At 43.7% G+C, this 17790-nt stretch overlaps 1 protein-coding gene across 4 annotated transcripts in view; it reads right to left on the bottom strand.

Annotated features, from left to right (window-relative positions):
• Positions 1–17790, bottom strand: part of SV2B (synaptic vesicle glycoprotein 2B) — a 69300-nt gene that overhangs the window by 20409 nt on the left and 31101 nt on the right. For all 4 annotated transcript variants that reach the window (XM_026855756.1, XM_026855753.1, XM_026855755.1 and 1 more), the window contains 2 exons: positions 11144–12021; positions 579–759 (listed from right to left, as the gene is read on the bottom strand). In XM_026855756.1, coding sequence (XP_026711557.1) covers positions 579–759; positions 11144–11654 — 692 coding nt within the window. In that variant the 5' untranslated portion in view covers positions 11655–12021. The remainder of the gene's footprint in view (positions 1–578; positions 760–11143; positions 12022–17790) is intronic.

Genomic DNA, 17790 nt, shown 5'->3' on the forward strand with positions numbered 1-17790 from the left:
TAGTTAGAATTGCACATATAAAGAGGGAAGGTCACGCTCACAGACACGTTGCACAAAAGTGAGACTTGTAGGAAAAATGCAAATCTCTCTTTGGCTGGACTGGTCTTAGACATCAAAGATAAACAAGATTCTTCTCATGCTCTGAAAGCTGAATTTCCCATACAGTTTATATAAAGCCAGTGTAATGCCTTGCTCTTCACCTAGACATCTTTGTTGTTGTTTTGTGATCATCCATTTAGAGGCAAAATACAGGCAGGCAATGGGAACTGCTGGGGTTCTCACTGGAGACCCTGGCAGTCAGGATTGTAAACCGAGGTGGGTATTTATCAGTTTTACTCGCCTTTCTGCATGATTTGGACAGCACCAGAAGAATGTCAATGACCAAACTTCCCTACTGCTGACACTTTAAGGTCAAGAGTGAGGTAATGCAACCACACGTGCTAAACAGCAGCGCCATCCTGGCTCGGTACCAGAGATGCATCTCCTGAGCAGCCTTCCTTCCCCCATCCCGCACAGCCACACTGCTGAGCTGTGACGGAACTCCTCCAGAACATGGGACGAATTCACCAGTTACCCACCCGAGGCCTGAGATAAGGCGGCAGAAGAGGAAGAATCCGTATCCCTGGACGAAGGAGGAGAGGAATGCAAAGGCAGCATTGATTGCAAGTGATATGATGAGGCATTTCTTTCTTCCCAGTTTATCAGCAAGGCCGCCCAGCATGACAGCTCCCACCATCATTCCTAAGTAGACTATCAAGCCTAGAAGTGAGAGAGAAAGACAGTGAGTTTGGTAACCATGTGGAAACAGTGTTCAGTGTAGAAGCAGATTTTAAAGCACCCCTATGGCAGCTGATGTCGACCTAGCAAACCCAGGACCCACATCCATCTCAAATTATGTATCTCAGGTGCTAGAAACTCTATCCATTGGTGGAACTTAATTTTGCCATCTTGTGCTCATGAGTTTGCATCACTCCCTACTGCACTGCATCATGCAATATAGACATACCCTCATCTGACCAGACCCACGCCTTTCTTTCCCAACCTTACTGCTCACATATCCCCCGCACGTAAGCAATGGCCAGGCATAAGCAGCTTAGGATGCACGTGTCCCAGCTACGTGCCACCAATGATACAACAGAAGTCTGATGTCTTAACTCTTCCAACCCCCCCGAGCACAATGGGACTGAGGATGTGTAGGGAGGAGGCTCTCTGGCTGTTCATGCTCAGAAAGCTGTGAGAGCAGAGAGACTGCTAAAGCATGGCTGAATCTCTTTGCAGGTTACCTATCCTACCCATACTTCATTTGCAGTATATCATCTCTTTCACTCTCTGCTTTTCCAAGCTTTATCTGAAAGGATCAGTCTGTCACTGAGACTCGCCTTGTGTAACACAGGTACTTCCTTCCTTTGTTACTAGGTCAAGATCTGGCATCTAACTAAAGGACAACTTAAAGAAAGGAGTGCAGTCTTGATCTGAAAATTTCAGAAGGGAGAACCTACTGCTTGTCTTGATAGTTTGCTCTATAGAGTTATGACTCTGACACTGTTAAGAAAAATGGGTTCTTTTTAACTTGGACTTCATTAGATCTTCAACTATGGGGTCCTCAAAAGATAAGTTTCAGTGGCTACATTTAGTGCCAGGCTGAACAGGAAAGAATAGTTTCCTTCTCCAAATAGGTTCCCTGTACCCAGCTCGCTACGTGCTCGCAACTTTGGCCTGGAAAACACAGCAGCTGTCCTTGGATCTTTGACTGACACTGACACCACAAGGGCCACCTTCTCTCTTGCCTTTATAATTGTCCACAGAGTAGGAACAGTGTCACCATCACCACATCTCAGCAGAAATTAGTGGCAACAACTGTGCTTCCTGGGAAGCACAGAGGTGCAAGAGACTGTTCCCAGAACACCTCCTATTTCATCTCAGACACCTCAGGCAGGACTATATAGTCTGTGCCTATAGGCTGCACAGTCCTGCTGTGGAGATCCCGATGGGGCCTGGTCATGGCTGGATTATAATCCCGAGGAGCTGAACTATGTGAGGATAGAGAAATATCTGCTTACCAGAAAGCAGAATTTTCAGTGAAGGAAGTTCTTGAAGGAAAAATGATGCTTGCAGGTTCAAGACCCAGCCGAGCAGGGGTTGAAGGAAACACCATAACTCAAGAAAAGCAGCAGTGTTCCCTGCATCCCTGGCCCACAGTGAAGGCAACGGATGCTGAGCAGGTAAATGTGCTGCCTTAATAGGAAACATTCTTATTTGCTGACTGAAGAAATGCCGCTAAAACATTTTTCAATCGTGGTTGAAGGAACATCCCTTGGGAGGGCCATTCCTCACCTTGAACCAAGTGTTGACTTCTCTTGAGACCCAACATCTTCCCCAGAACCTTTTCTGTCAAACACATCACTTGAGAAACAAGGTGATGATGGTTTTTTTCTGTGATTTATTAATGCTTAACCAAGACAATCAGTCTGATGGCTGAAGGCTGTTCCGTGCCATCCAGCAAAGCTAACTAAGGACCAATGCAGAGTTATTTGGCAACTGATTCTGTCTGTCTTTTGATTGTAAATGCCTGCACTTGATTTGAAATGCATTACTAAATTAAAAGTTATGCAGCAGAGACCAACTGCAGCATTTGAAGGATGCTTGTCTCACGCTGATCAGAAGTGGAAAATTTCAGACTTCTGAAGTCTCCCCTGTTCCATAGCAGGGTACTTGGGTCACCTCTCTGGGAATGGTTCTGCTTTCTTTTCCATCCACACGATGTCCAAAGGGCAATCAGGATTTTGTGCGTCAAAGACAAAAAATCTGTTCTTGCCTCTTAACAGCCTTTGCACCAGAACTGCACAGGATTTTGCCAGGGCAATTGTACCTCTGCCATAAGCATGTGGCTCTGTGCGGTCAATACCCACACTCCCTGCCCTGCCCTCCTGGCCTGACCTGGCCTGGTGAGGTGATCTGAAGGTGTGTAAAGGTTTCAGACACGGATCTGCAGCAGTCAGAGAAGATACGTACACATCTGAGAACCTGAGATCCCTTTCTCTATTAACTTTGGCCTCCAGCTTGTTTCCTGAACTGAAAATTACAAGGGAGAGCTGAGGCAAAAAACCATTTCAGTCCAAAACCTTTCTGAAGGAAGAATCTTAATGCAGTGCTGTAAGGGCTAATGCTTTTACTCTGGCTCCCAAGCTACATTTAATGAAGCAGCTCAGATCGCAGCCATCAGACAGAAGTGATGATGCACCCTGGATCTACTCACCGGTACATCACAGCCACCCATCAGACAGTGAGCCCTGCCACCACCGTCACAGCACAACTCAGCCCACACTGCCAGACCCCAATGAGGAAGAAAAAATGATCTGCTAGAGTTATTCTTTTTTTTTTTTTTTCCCTGAGAAAAGTCTCTGGCTGGCAGATGTTCATCCAAATCCTCTTAGTACAGAAAATGTCCCAGGTCAGGAAGAGGTGGAGGAGGTTGTTACTGTCCTCTAGCTGGTGATTTTCTGCAGCTGAGTACCCTGGTTGGTGGCAGGGCAGGCAGCTCTCTGGCCAGGGGAAGAGTGGGCTTAGCACGGGCTGTGGCAGTGTTTGAAACTGGGCACCAAGAAGTGGAGTGGAGCTGCTTTAATGGGCAAAACCCTGCAGATTCTGACTGAGAATCCCAAACTTGCAATGGAAGAGAAGATTGTATCTGCAACACAGCATCCATTAAACAGTGAGCAACATAAACCACAGAAGAACTGCTAATGTCACAAACTCACTTAGAGGTTGTAGCTTTAACTGGTTATTGTATGTAATAAACCAATGGACGTATCGTCCCCTAGAAATCTGAAGCGATGAAGATCTGTAATAAAGGAAACCTCAGGGATGATCAGTGACTGTCTGCTTGGCCAGTTTTTGAGGGGAATGATCCGGGTTATAGAAATGTGTACTTCAGGGCTGAAGCAAAATCAGCAGGACACTATTATGATGGAGAGGTCTCTTTTGGGAAGACTGTACGGTCTGGCCAATATCATAAAAACTTTTGGGGCACCTGCTATAAAACATCAGTTGTCAGCTGATGGATCTTGGGACCCAAGGTGCAGGACAATATCAGGCTTTGCAGATTGCTGTGTCCTGGATTAACAATAGGGTGGCAGGGACCCAGGGAGGAGTGGAATGTTTACTCGTACGGTCTCCATTCGGGAGAGACAGTCTTCTGGAGAACACAGTGATGGTTGTTACCTCTAAAAGAGATCTGGCTCATATCAAGGAAACTCAAATTTTAAGGAGAATTGGACCAAGAAAAGTGATCACTAAATGGTATTTCGTTTGCTTGTGTTACTTCCATCCACCAAATATTCTACAGAACATTACAACGGTCTGTACCAGAATCTTTGCTTCAAACACCGCCTGCAAACCATGAAGACCTAGGCTGTGCTAGGAGGGATCAGCTTCCAAATTAACACTTGCAGTGGTTAGGTGAAATGTTAAGGGCAGCTCTGAATAACTCATTATTTGCAGACTATTCCACGAGTAATGGAGTATAATGAATGCCTGTGGGAATGCCTGCAGCAGCCTCCCATAAAATTGGTGGAAAACCAAAGAGCAGAAACTCTAAGAATAAATTTCAGGTTATGACTCATTCAATGCTGAAGTTATAAGGAAAATACGTGACCAGTAACTGGGCTTATTCCCACCAGAAAAGAGGTAACATATACCGCATTTTTACACTCAGAAATTTATTAGCTTTCATTGAAGCTGTGTGCTCCCTGTTAGACAGGAATTGGGGACGTAAAAGCTGAAGTTCTAGGAATAAGGAAAGGCTATGTGTGCTAAACAGTATTTTTACTATTTCAATATCATTAAAAGTAGATTCATAAGGGTTTCAGAAAACAAAAATTTCAAGATTTACCTAAATGTCCATCAAAAGCATGGATTTCTTTCATTGACAGCTAATGGGATTAAAATTCTTAAAAATGAGGCACATCTGAAAATAATCCCTTTCAAGTCAGGACAAGGACTCATGGAGCAAATGGAAAATTTGAGCAGAAAAAAACTTCAGCTCAATGGGAAGAATTAGTCCCGAAGTCTTTGGTGCTGTCAGGAAGGTGAGAGGCTGCCTGGGTCCAGGTGCAGGGGAACGTGGAATCTCCTACCTGCCTTCAAAGCCCAGGCCACTACCAGTACAGCCCTACAGTAAAGAAAAGAAGGCTTTTGAGGACAGGAAAACAGAAAAGGATTAGGACCTAATATATCTTGCAATTCAAACTGTAATAAAAAAGAAATCCAAACACTCTTACCGGTGTAGCATCTGTTATACATGGGTGCACTTTATGGACACAAACAAAATTTTGTGAGTCAGGTCTGGACAATTTTGGAGATGGATGAGGCAAGGCACAGGATCCGACTGTGCGTAATTTAAAGAGAAGGATAAACCAGTGGTAGTCCTGACTGTCTTCTGCTCTGGCAATGGCCAGCATGTCCCAGAACAGGGGACGGTCTCAGCAGAGGATGAACTGAGGACTGAGTGGTCTTTTTTCCCTTTCTTCCTGAAATTTCTAACCTGCTTTTCCTTGTAGGCTTATTAGTGCTTTCCTCATGAATCTCCTTGACCTCGTGAATGGAAATCATATGAAAGGGTAGGTTGGTTGCACTTGTTGATGAAGTACAAGCAGAGAGACTTTGTCTACAGCTAATGGGTCTACCACTGAGAAACAGATCGCCCATGTAAAAGGCAACTTTCCGTTTTTGGAGATCTGGGGGTGGATGTTGGGTGAATCTGGCTGCTGAGATTGAGGGGATTCTGCACGTTAAAGCCAAAGGTGGATGCACGGATCCGTGAGCGCTCTGACGCAGCACTGGCGAGGCAACGCACACCCGACACTGCGGCGAGGCGTGGGTGGCTGTTTACACTCCGCTGGCTTCACAGTCCCCCACAGGACTTGTCCATTACTACAATATTCATGGCACCATCTGGTTCCCCCCACCCAACCCCTCTGCTAAAGCAACGTTTTCCACAGAGGAAACCAAACAAATCCTTTGCTGTTAAACGAAAACCTGCTCATGCTGGCTCTCGTCAGATGAAATTCCCTCAGTGTTTATAAACGGGGATGCAGCCATCCCCATATTGGATCTGCACAAGGTGTGGTGTGTTCCCAAATCACAAAACCACCTTTTTTTTTTTTTTTTTCCCTCTAACATGTCCCTATGGCTTGGGGTGATGATGATACTCCTTGGGCTGCAGGAGCATTTCTGTTCAAGAGCAAATTTGCAGCTGGGAGTGCCCGATGCTCAGGGTATGGGCATGGGCAGGACTCATCAGGGCTCAACTAGCTGCCGTGCTGAGGGCCCATGACCATGGAGGTACAAAACAGGCAGCCACAAGCCATGGCAGAGCAAGGGAGCTATGGCTGGGTTCGTCTGTGCTTATCCAGGAAAAAAAAAAAAAAAAAAAAGTGGAGAAAAGCCACTGAGCTCTGCAGAAGGGATTAGGATTTACTGTCATATCAGGTGAATTCAGGTCAATGAGAAGCTGAGGCCAGATTTTATCTCAGCTGATAATAAAACATCCTCTTCACACATCTAAAAGCAGGGATAATGTTACACATCCTATTTAACGTGACTCACACAGTCAAGCTTGAATTGCTACATAGGTGCATAATTGCTTTTTTTTTTTTAATCTAACATTGCTAGGTTAAGAGTCTGTAAGATGATATTCTCCTTAAAATACTATTATTAAATCATAAAACGGAAAAGGGAGCTTTGTGCCTGAAAAAAAGAATTTTATTCTCAGCATTGGTGTGGCTGTTTTGCAGTTATGGGCAAAGCCCTTAAAATTTTTCTTCTCGGTTTGCTGAACTGTGAAACGATGATAATACAACTGCAGCTCTGGGGATCTGCGAAGCCTGATGCTTTAACTGTGCCTTGTGTTTTTTATATGCAGGATGTGATAAAGTTAAAAAAGTTACTGTGACACCGTCTTTTAGACTTGCTGTGTACTTACTATTCTCTGCTTGCAGATATATTTAGTCCTCTGAGAGGTGATTAAAAGCACTTGAAGATATACATTTATATGATATTTCTCCAAATTATGAGACTGTGTGCCTTTCAACAATTTTATGACTCTTCATATAATTATCCTTAGCAAATAAGAAGACATCTGTTTCTGACAGGATGTATTATACTGAAAAGGAATGTTCTGTTTCAGTAAATTTAAGAAATTAATTATTATTACGATGACTGCTGGTGAAAGCTCAACAAAGCAGATTTATCTAATCAATACATAAACATAATGTTGTTACAAGTTACCAAACTTATTCTTAACAACTAGCGCTAAAAATTAATGAAATCAAACTGCTAAAATATATACAGTTGTTTCTTTTGTGTGTGTGTGTGATACTCCTGCAATCATCTTCAAAATAGCATTTCGCATAACAGAAAAACTCCAAATATGTGGTTTGGTCCCACTAGGGATATTTAGGGCTAAAATAGTAGTTAATTTGCATTTGATGGTGAGATGTTTATTTTCAGAACAAAATGTAAACGTTTTCTAAGATGTGTCATATTCATTTCACACATTTCGCGAAACACTGTGGGCATCTGTTTATTTGTAATTTTTGCATAATTTGGCCATAATTTGCTTGATATTTTTCCCCGCTTGCTTTCTGAGGGAGGAAAAATATGCAATATACCGAGCATTTAATGCAAAATGTCCTTTTAACTTCACCGAATTGGTCTTTAGGGGGCATCTACTTCAGCTCTCTTATTTGTTCCTTCCTGTGAGAGTTTAATTACTTACCTGACTTATTTCCCTTTTTTTCCCACCTGGCTTCTCTTGTTATATAGCTAAGACCTTCTTGTGTGTTTAAATATTAGCAGCTGCCTGGAAGCAACCTTAACTCCACCTGGGATAACGTGATTATATTTCCTTAGCAAAAATGTGTTAAGACAAATTGTTGCCTTGGAATAAACACAAGTTCATCTGTAGACACCTATTGGTACGCGGGGATAAGGTAAGGGGCAGTAAATCCCGTGTGGATAATAACCCTGCTTCCCTAAAACCTCGTGATAATTTGAGAAAAATCTGTGCCTTCCCTAATCAACCCTCCGTTTGTTCTAGGCAGACACACTCTTGCAAGATGGTTACTGCACATTAGGCAGAAATTGAGGTGAAGAGCTCTTTGATTGCCACAAACCGTAAGTATCATTGAACCCTGAGTATTAGCAAGATCAATGTGCAATAGCACAGCCTGTAGACTGCCGAGGGAATGGAAACACGGGAGGAAATGAGCATGTGTTGGAGGCTCTGTGCTTTGTTAGGAGATTTCTTTTTTTCTTGTTGCAGGTGGATGGGTGCTGAGGTTAATCCAGGAAAGGTTTAGAGGAAGATCTCGTTCTCGTCTCCATCAATAGCACTTCCCCAGCCTTTCCTCTCAGGAGATGGTACCTGTCTGTCTTATCACGCCCTGTACCCACAGCTGCTCAGAAAAGGGATGAAACCCCCTTGCAGGGGCGGTACCTGGGGCACCAGGATGTGCTGGAGACAAGTCTGCACCCAAACCTTGTGTCCCTGCACTGCCCTGCTGCTGCCTGCCAAACTTCCAACACCCTCTGCTCCCTGAGGTTGGCAGAAAGCTCTCCTCCTCCTCTCCAAACCCAGAGATCTGCACTCTTCCCCTCTTAAGCCCTCCAGCAGCCCCTGTACCTGCTCCAGCCTCCTCACACCCTCACTTCTTGATGCCCTTGGGTATTCATGACTGGCATCAGGGCACCGCAATCTAAGTGCTCTGCAAGCTAAGGCTTTCTAAGCCACGCTTAATTCATTGTCACAAAGGATCATCTCACAAACCTCAGATCCAAGAGGAAACCTGCAGCAGAGAAAAACCCAGCAGACAAGAAAGTCTGTTTACCAAATGAGACAGACTGAATCCGAGACCAGCTTCACTTACAACACCAGTCAGTAACAACCGAGTGCTACCGTAAATATCCACATTCCTCTCTGCCTCAAAGATCACAGAATCACAGAATCATCTCGGTTGGAAAAGGCCTTGAAGATCATCCAGTCCAACCATTAACCTCACACTGACAGCTCCCAACTACACCAGATCCCTCAGCGCTATGTCGACATGACTCTTAAACACCTCCAGGATGGGGACTCCACCACTGCCCTGGGCAGCCCATTCCAGTGCCTGACAATGAATCAACTTTTATTGTTTTTAGGAAAATTCTTTTTGTTTTCCTCATATATAAGCCACAAAATAGTGTGATTACAAGCCTTGACAGCACATCCCTCAAACAAACAAGCTAAGGACAGAAGAAATTGTGCTGCAAAATCAGGTTCTCCAAAGTTGTCTTTAAAAGTGGACAGGAAAGGCAGCAAAACCTGTGTTCTTCCCCTAATTGGCAGTTCCAGATTAGTTTAGCTAACGCGCAGGAGGTTGAAGCTGGAATTGGATATGGACCCAAATGTCTCCTTGCTTATTCAGAGCTTATCAGAACACCCTGAACTTTCATCCTTACAAATACTCAGCTGGAAAAAGCAGAACGAGCTCTTGGGGGAGATTTCTTGTTCATTTTTACCTGTGGTTGGGCCAGAAATACTTCAAAGATATTCTTGTGACATTTGAAGTTTTCTGACTCGGGTGCCTGCCAGAGCTTGAGCTCTACGAGGATAGATATTTATGGGGTCAGAGTTTCAGAAGATCTCAGCTTTCACATAGTCACCAAAATAAATGACCTGATTTTCAAAAAAAGTCTCATCAACTGAAAAGGCACCCAGCCTGGTGTCCCATGAGGAGCTAGAATCTGGAAGTGCCTTTGAAATCCGGATCCATTTGTGAGCAATTTGCTTTTAGATATCTGACGTGAGATATTTTGAGCTAAAATTTTTAAGTGGTTTGTGAAGCAAAAAAAGTTAGTAAACTCTTTAACTATAGAAACAAACATCCTGATCCTCACATTCAAATAAAATAGAAGAAACACGAGTAAAAAAAAAAAAAGTCTAGGACCTAGGACACCATGATGAGAGATCTATATAAGGAAAATTACCTACTGCCTTTGTTACATGAAAATAATGTAAATAGAACAGAGTCAGGGCTGGGGTCTAATCCAAAATCTGGATTTACCTTGCATCATGCAGAGCTTCTGGGCCAGAATGTATGAACTACAGGCCCTGATGATTCCCCTACAGCCCCAGTCCATGTCCATCAAGACACACTCTCCCCTTCCTAAAGCAGTTCTTTGAAGAGCTACTTTATTTTCCTTCCAGATGCACTGTACTATTGCACAGCTGGCTCTCACTATGGGCCATGCTGGATACTTTCCTGATTCTTGAAGATTTGGAAGGCTTTGCTGTCTTTGGATTATAATGTGAAAGGGAAAAAATTGTTCATCCAAACCTTTCTACCCAGTCTCACTCCCAGTAACTAAGCCTTTGTATTTTGACCACAAGGAGATGTCAATGGTAATGAAAAAGGGATGTTGCCAGTAGCCTCAGCCTTTAATCCCCATGCAGCACATTAATTGCATTCCACAGACCTAAGAAGAAACCTCCATTGGCTACTTCTGATCCAGTATGTATTAGCAAACTGCTTGACCAAGAAGTCAGGATGCAGAGGGAACCGACTGCACAGCTGATTAGCCAGTTGGGACTTTGGGCTGAAGAACAGGACAACCTGGGCAAAGTGGAAAACTTTGGAGAGCAGGACAGCATCAGGAGCCACAGTGTAACAGCCAAGTGATCCAGAGCAAACAGACCCCTTTTGTAACTGCCATACTTGGATGGTACTGCTTTGTGGACTTCTCATTACAATGTAGTTTCTGAAAGTGCTGAAATCTGAGTCACTAGATCCTCCAGTACGGAAAGCCACCTTTAACCTTTCACTTATTTGTCCTGGAACACCCCTATGAGTTTGGTCCTGTGGACCCGCTGACTATGAGCTGCCTTGTTCGTATCCAGCCTGCAGTGACAGTACTGGGGCCACAGCATAAGGTGGGCTTAGATGTGGTGCAATTCTGCTGCTTTTGAGTCAGATCCACCCAGACATGACTATGCATGACATAGAACACAAGAGAGTCGTCAGAGGATCCTGAAATCAGCTGGTCACTAGAAAAAAGGTGTTCTAGTTTCTACTGCATCAGAAGAACTTTTGCAAGTGGCACTTACCTAGCATCCCTTTGTTTGAACTGGATAAGCACATATCCTTCTCAGCACTGGGAAGAACAAATCCAACCACAAACACCTCCACCCCATCTGCCATCAGTGCCAACCCTAAAACAAAGAAGAGGGTCCACTGGAAACGTCCGTGGCCACATTCCTCAATGATGTTCTCGTACTGGTGGGCAAGTTGCTCCTCATCCTCCATTCTCTCTGCCATAAGCTCATCACGGTCTCTGTACTCATCAGCCACAGCAGGAGCTCGTTTCTTCTGCTTTTCTTTAATGTCATCAGGGTGCGGGATCCCTTGGTACTCCCCCTCATAGACCTCATCATCTTCATCATGGCCTTCTGTAACATCACTCTGGGCATCTTCTTCATGAGCGGGCTCATCCCCGCCACGGTAGTAGCCATCATTGGGTGCATACCCTTCATAGTTACCATCCTGGTACCTGTAGTTGTCTGTGTTTGCCTCCCTGCCCCCTTGATAGAGGTTTGTGTTTCTGTATCCATCATCCATTCTGAATGGAGATTTCTAAGTGCTGTAGATCACTGTGTGTAGATACTCTGTGTATTGGTTTGTGCAATTTCTGGTATTGGTTACTTGAACATATCTTTTCTCTGTTCTTTGGAACTGACGGGATACACAGCTTCCCAGGCTTAGAAGGAGAATTACTATATAAAGTTTCTCTCTGACAGAGTCTCACACAGCTTTTGATAATGCTTCACTTTTCAGCTGTCATTTGTGACTTGCTGGCTTCTTCTGTGCTTTGAGTGGGAAGAGCTGCTGTCTGGTGAACAGCAAGGGAACAGCAAATTGCACAGCCAGGGAGCTAGAAGGATTTCACAGGTTTTTCCTGATTCATTGTGGTGCTGAAGGTCATGTCCTGAGAAAAAGGAAACAACAGCAGTGAGACAGCAGTCAGCTTGCAAGCACACATACATTGAGTTCAATGCCCAACATTTTGAATACACACTCATCCATTGCAAAAAAAAAAAAAAAAAAAAGGCAACAGACTGTTTGAGGAATGTTTTTGCATTGTCAAAACCCAAAGCCTCAGAACAAAAAAGGGCACTAAAAACTACCAAGTGGGAACCTAAAGCAGAATGTGTAGTCCCAATTTCTGTCATTCCCAGAACTCCTGCCTCCCACATGTGGTGCTGGTTTCCCCAGAGAGCAGAGCAGTACTGGGCTGGGTTTCTGGAACAGAGCTCTCAGGTTGATAAATATGTTTCTATCCATCTACCCAGAGCACACTCATCCCTGGTACCTACAACTGGCTAACATCATAATGACACAAAATATGAGGTTGGTTTTCTTTTTCATCCAGATCCCAAACTTAATTTTATTTAATGCTGCTTTTTTTCCCCTAGTGTCTCTCCATCTGTATGACAGATGTACAACGAGCATGTAGTGTCTGCCAAGATAAAGTCACTGAAAGTCACACCAACTCTGTTCTTCCCATATCCAACCATCGACAGAGGATAATTTTCACAGGGAACAAAAATCAAAGATAATATAGAATCACTGCAGGGAAAACCAAGGGAAGCCAAGTTGCATCTAAACACATTCTCATTTTGGACACCTGATTTCCATTATTTTTTGAGTGGTTTTCAGCCAGCTGGCTCTCCAGTGTTCTCCTGCATTTGTTGCTGCACACAGCTGTAGACAATGAGTTCGAAAGAAGACTCATGTGGGAAACTGAGTAGAATCATGCTAGAGGAGCCAACAGAGTGTAGGCATGCATAAAATGTGGACTTCACTTTCAGCTTTGAGCTACTTAACTTAAATAAAGTGTAGTTGAGCTATGAAATGACACGGGCAGGCGCATCTGTATGTATGTGGGCACTGTTACCTGCACAGTCAGTTGACCTACAGAAGGTACACAAATGCACACGCTGTAAGTAACAGTGCTACCTTGCACTTTGGGAGCTTGTTTGGCAGGCAGTATGGGTTTAAACAACATGGAGCTAAAATTACTTCAGAGGAGAAATTCAGCAGAAGCACTCTCACAGAATGCTCAGAAGGGCATCGCTCCTTCTGTAAATGCTATGATTTTTTGGCAACCCAAATGTTCAGGATAAGGCAAGAGCAGAGGCTTGACTTCTCTGCATGGAGTCACAGCCATGCCTAACAGCAATACTTGCCTATGCTCTTCATGGGAGCTGCTCCAAGAAACTTCATGAAACCTTCTCTGGCATTTCTGTCTAGCTACCTATAGATTTATGGCACACAATTACGACATGACCTCTGCAGGCCTCGCTAGAGCATCTTCCTTTTCTCTGACCCCTCTGCCATTTGTCACTGTATTCAATGTGTTTCCTCTTCCCTTTCTTTATGCTGAATCACACATTACATTTTTCACGAAGTTAAAAAGGCAGCAAGGCATTCTTCCAGGGCTGAAAAAGAGCAATTAATAAAGTAAAAAAAAAAATAAAATTAAAAAATCCCAAAGGCATTCTGACCAGGTTAGAAAGATCAGGAGACTACAGTGCAGGTAGCAGTAAAGAGAAGTATTTGCATTTGCAATAGAAGTGTTAATGTGCAGGGTAGTTAATACATCTGACAGCCATCAGAAACACTTAAGTGGGTTTTACAGATCTTATTTCAATGCCGGAGTGTCACCACTAATGGTTAAAAAAATCCAGGAGTACTTTTGAGTCTCAAAGCCTCCCAGTCTTGAAGTAACTTTCTTGATTACACAAAGATTTGTGCCATGACTGAACAACATGTTCTCCAAGAGAGTAAAAATGTAGTTCCACAGAGACATATTTTCTTTTGAAAAGTAGGGGAAAGAGCCTTTTTTTTTTTAAAAAAAAAAAAAAAAAAAAAAAAAAAAAAAAAAATGTGCTAAGGAGCATTAGTCCTTGTTTTGGAAGTCTTTAAATATCATGTGTTGGCAGGTTATGTTTCAAAGCGACCTCAAACGTCGGAGCAGGAAGCACAGTGACCTCACTGTATTTGTCCCTTTCTTGTTGCTACAGAAGTGGATTGAAAACTCCTCGTAGGAAATGAAGTAATAACACTAATGATCAATAACAGAACTGATTGGAGTCCGGGTCTCCACAGACCTTACCCCTCGCCTTACACCTACTTTTTCAAATGGTGAAAATATGTTCTTGAAGACCAAGCGCTGGAAATCTTTTCATTCTCTATTAAAAAGCTGCCAAGACTAGAAGCTGGGCTCTTCGCTTCCCACAGTAACAGGGCCAAAGAAGATCACGAAATTAGAAAAGACTTATTGAAGCATCTGTGTTCTTTCACTGATACACAAAGATTGTTATTTACCGTATGGGATCACTTGCATCTTGGGTAGCATAGGAAATAATGGCATGAGCGGACAAGACTCATAGACCAGTGACAGCCACCCGTGTTGGGGAGAACTTGTAATTCAGAAAAAAAAGATCATGGCAGATAATAGTCACTGGGTTCCCATTCAGTTTGTAGGATGGATGTTTTCTGGGATCACCCAAGGAGAAGGGGCAGTGCCCAGAGGCAGGCTCCAACTGCGGATTCCTGAATGCTTTACTTTGATACTTCACACTACTTGTTTCCTTTCATTGCCACGTATGCACAGGTTGATTCGCTCTAGACCTGATTCTTTAACACTCTTTCACTCAAGCTGAGCTGCGCTCACTCATATTAGCAGCCCCATTTAACATTCAGATGTGAAATCATGATTTCTCATAAAGATTGCATGCTTGGATTGTTATAATTACCCTTCACAGTGATGCATGAGAGCTTGAGACAAATATACACATCACATCAAGCCTGTTATAATCGTGGGCCCTTTTAAACTAACAGCCACCTTCCTGAGACATGCAAGTGAGGTTTAAACACACGACAAATGTAAGGCTCCATAAGGCAGAGTCTGCAGGGGAGGGAGGGGCAGAAAAGCCTCTCCCCAAAGTAGCCCATTAAACTGAGCTTTGGACACAAAACCCTAAAATACCTGGGAATACAGTTCCTTTCCTCACTTGTAACTCTCCACTTATTTCTCAATACATGACTTTGCTTTTTCTTCCCAAGTTATTTTTTCACTACAGCTTTTCCTCTATGTTCTGCTTCATATTTACATTAAACTTATTTCCTCACCAGTCTATCTCATCAGTTACCTGTTGCTAACCAGCATCCTTCACCTAGTCCTGTATCTTGCACGTTCTAATTAAACAGTTTAAGTTAAATAAACAGCTGTTTAATACACACTATTCACCTTGCAGTTTTCTTGCATTTCTTAGCTCTTTAAGTCAGCTCAGATGTTACATACTTAGCTAGGAATTCAGTCACTAGAGCTCTGCAACTCAAAACAGCAACCTAAAGTCTTGGACATACTCCTAATAGAGATGGTATCTACTCCAGGAAAAGGGACATTTAAGAAGAGCAGCTTAACACCTGTGTTTGCCCCTATGAAAAAGCATATAAGGGAGGTGCCTGGTATGCTCAGGTGATAAACTGTGGGCTGAAGGGCAGCAGAGCTTGGAGGGGATGCAGGGAAGGGTGAGTTTCTTGTACCTAGCACTAAATGAAAAGTCCAGGGTTTGTTACAGAGCCGAGCTCTGGCAGAGAACAGCAAATTAGTGAGCAGGGCGGTCAGGGCAAGGTGATTTCTTATGAAATATATTGAACCTTGGGGCATGATGGAGCTTCTGGAAAAGTAAAGAAAGGTTGTTGTGCGGGAGTGGGAGCTGAAGGAAGCTGTGGGTGTGCACATGTATGAAGTGGGGAGAGAGCCAAGGCTAGGGGCTGACGTCGTCCAGATCTTTCTTTTTTGTCTTTGCATGCTCAGAAAGCGAAAACTCTCAAAGTCAACAGCTGAATGGAGAGGTTATATGTATGCTATGGATAAGGAACAGTACAGGGACACTATAAAAATCTTTTTATGGGATCTTTAGCATTCACCAGAATAATCCCTGTAAAACAGATGGCAGAGCAGTTTAATACTCTACCTGAAGGACAACTCCTCCAGCAAAACGTCCTCACCCCCAGAGCTGCTTTCTGCTGGCAGCAATGGGAAGATGCCCAGATCCTACAGTGACCATAAGGTCACTCTGCAGTCACAAAGCTGACTGTTAAAAAAATCCTGGGAGTGCATTTTCCTCTCTGAAAGGAGAAAGGAAATGATGCAGATAGGTTTTTGTGAAGTTTCAATCTCAGACTCCTAATGAGGATGCAATTAATGGATCCATTTGTACACACCAAAGACCACATTTTTGAGATGCTTAACAACTCACAGCTCCCAGGGAAGCAGTATCCTGGAATTCAGGCAGCCAGCAATTACACAAATGTCATTAGACTGAGTATTGTAGCAACATCTAACCACCACGTTGCTAGATGAAGTATTGCAGTGCCTGGGACACAGCTCTGTGCTGCAGGTTGAGCATCCTGGGGTCTGTCCCTTGACTTCTTGGTATTTTTGTGTCCCTCCAGCCTGCATTTTGGAATAGCACAGCTTCCTCTGGTGTGAATTGCAAATCGGTTCCTCAAACCCCTTGCAGCTGTGGCTACATGAATAGATAGCAACTTGTGCCCCACAAGCATAATAAACCAGAAATTGGAGAAAACAGGTCCCAGTGCTCCCTGATTCACAGCTGAGGCCCAGGAAAAGTGCTTTGCCCAGAGTCCTTGTCAGGTTTTCACTGAACTCTTGCAGACTATCCCCCCCCCCTTTTTTTTTTTTTTTTTTTGGTATGGGGGAATAAAACATCTTAGTTCATACAGGAGAAAAAAATTAAAACCAGGCAGAGCCAGCCCCATTGTAAGCTTCACATGCAATCAAATGGCCTCGCAGGGAAACTCCCCTTCCTGGCTGCACTGCTGCCACTGGTGAACCACAATTAAAAAAAAAAAAATCACTTTTTATACTCCCTGCTTTCAAGCTAGACATTGACATGTGAACCAAAATCTTCTTTTTAACTATTGCCCGGGAGGCCACCAAAGAATCCCAGCTGACCCCCTGCCATCAGAGTGAGTGATGGTCGGCTGCTGGTGTTGCAGCTCACTTCCCCCAGGCTGCCACCCTGAGAGATCCCACCATCCACCGTCGGTGTGAGTGACATTAGCCCACTGGGCTTTGAAAACACTTTTCAGGTCGGCCATCGCGGAGAGATAGCTTCCTTCACACACACCATCAGGGTGAGTGACGTCAGGCCACTGGGGTTTAAAATACAGACCCTCAGGCTTGCTAAGCTGACACTGCTGAGAAAACTGCTTTTATTGTTTTACATCAGCAGGGACCTCTTTGTCTTTTCTTGCATTGTTTACTTAGAAGCCAACCTCCCCCTTCCCCGACTCCCACCCCAGACAATTATTAACATCTGTAGGGTAATTTCTACTAGCACTTTTTTCTTGTTGTTTGTTTAAACTGGAGGTAAAGCAGATTTTAGTCTTTGAATTTTTATAGCCATCTGCTTTCTCATACGATTTTTAAAAGATCCAGGGTGTGCCCGGGTATTTGTTAGCAGGAGAGTCTTAGAATCCTAATAGGAGAGCAATTCCTAGAGATTCTAGTCCTTTAGCTGTCCAGGTCCTTGATTGATAATGCTAATGATAGTCATTCTTCCTTCTTAGCTTTTCCTGAGGTTCCTGGAAAATTAAGACTTCAGGAAATGCTTCTTTCCAGTCTTGACAGAGTATGATTCTGGCTGGTGCTTGGTCT

The sequence above is a fragment of the Athene cunicularia genome (assembly GCF_003259725.1).
Source record: "Athene cunicularia isolate RWA chromosome 10 unlocalized genomic scaffold, athCun1 chr10_part1, whole genome shotgun sequence".
Lineage (NCBI taxonomy): Eukaryota > Metazoa > Chordata > Aves > Strigiformes > Strigidae > Athene > Athene cunicularia.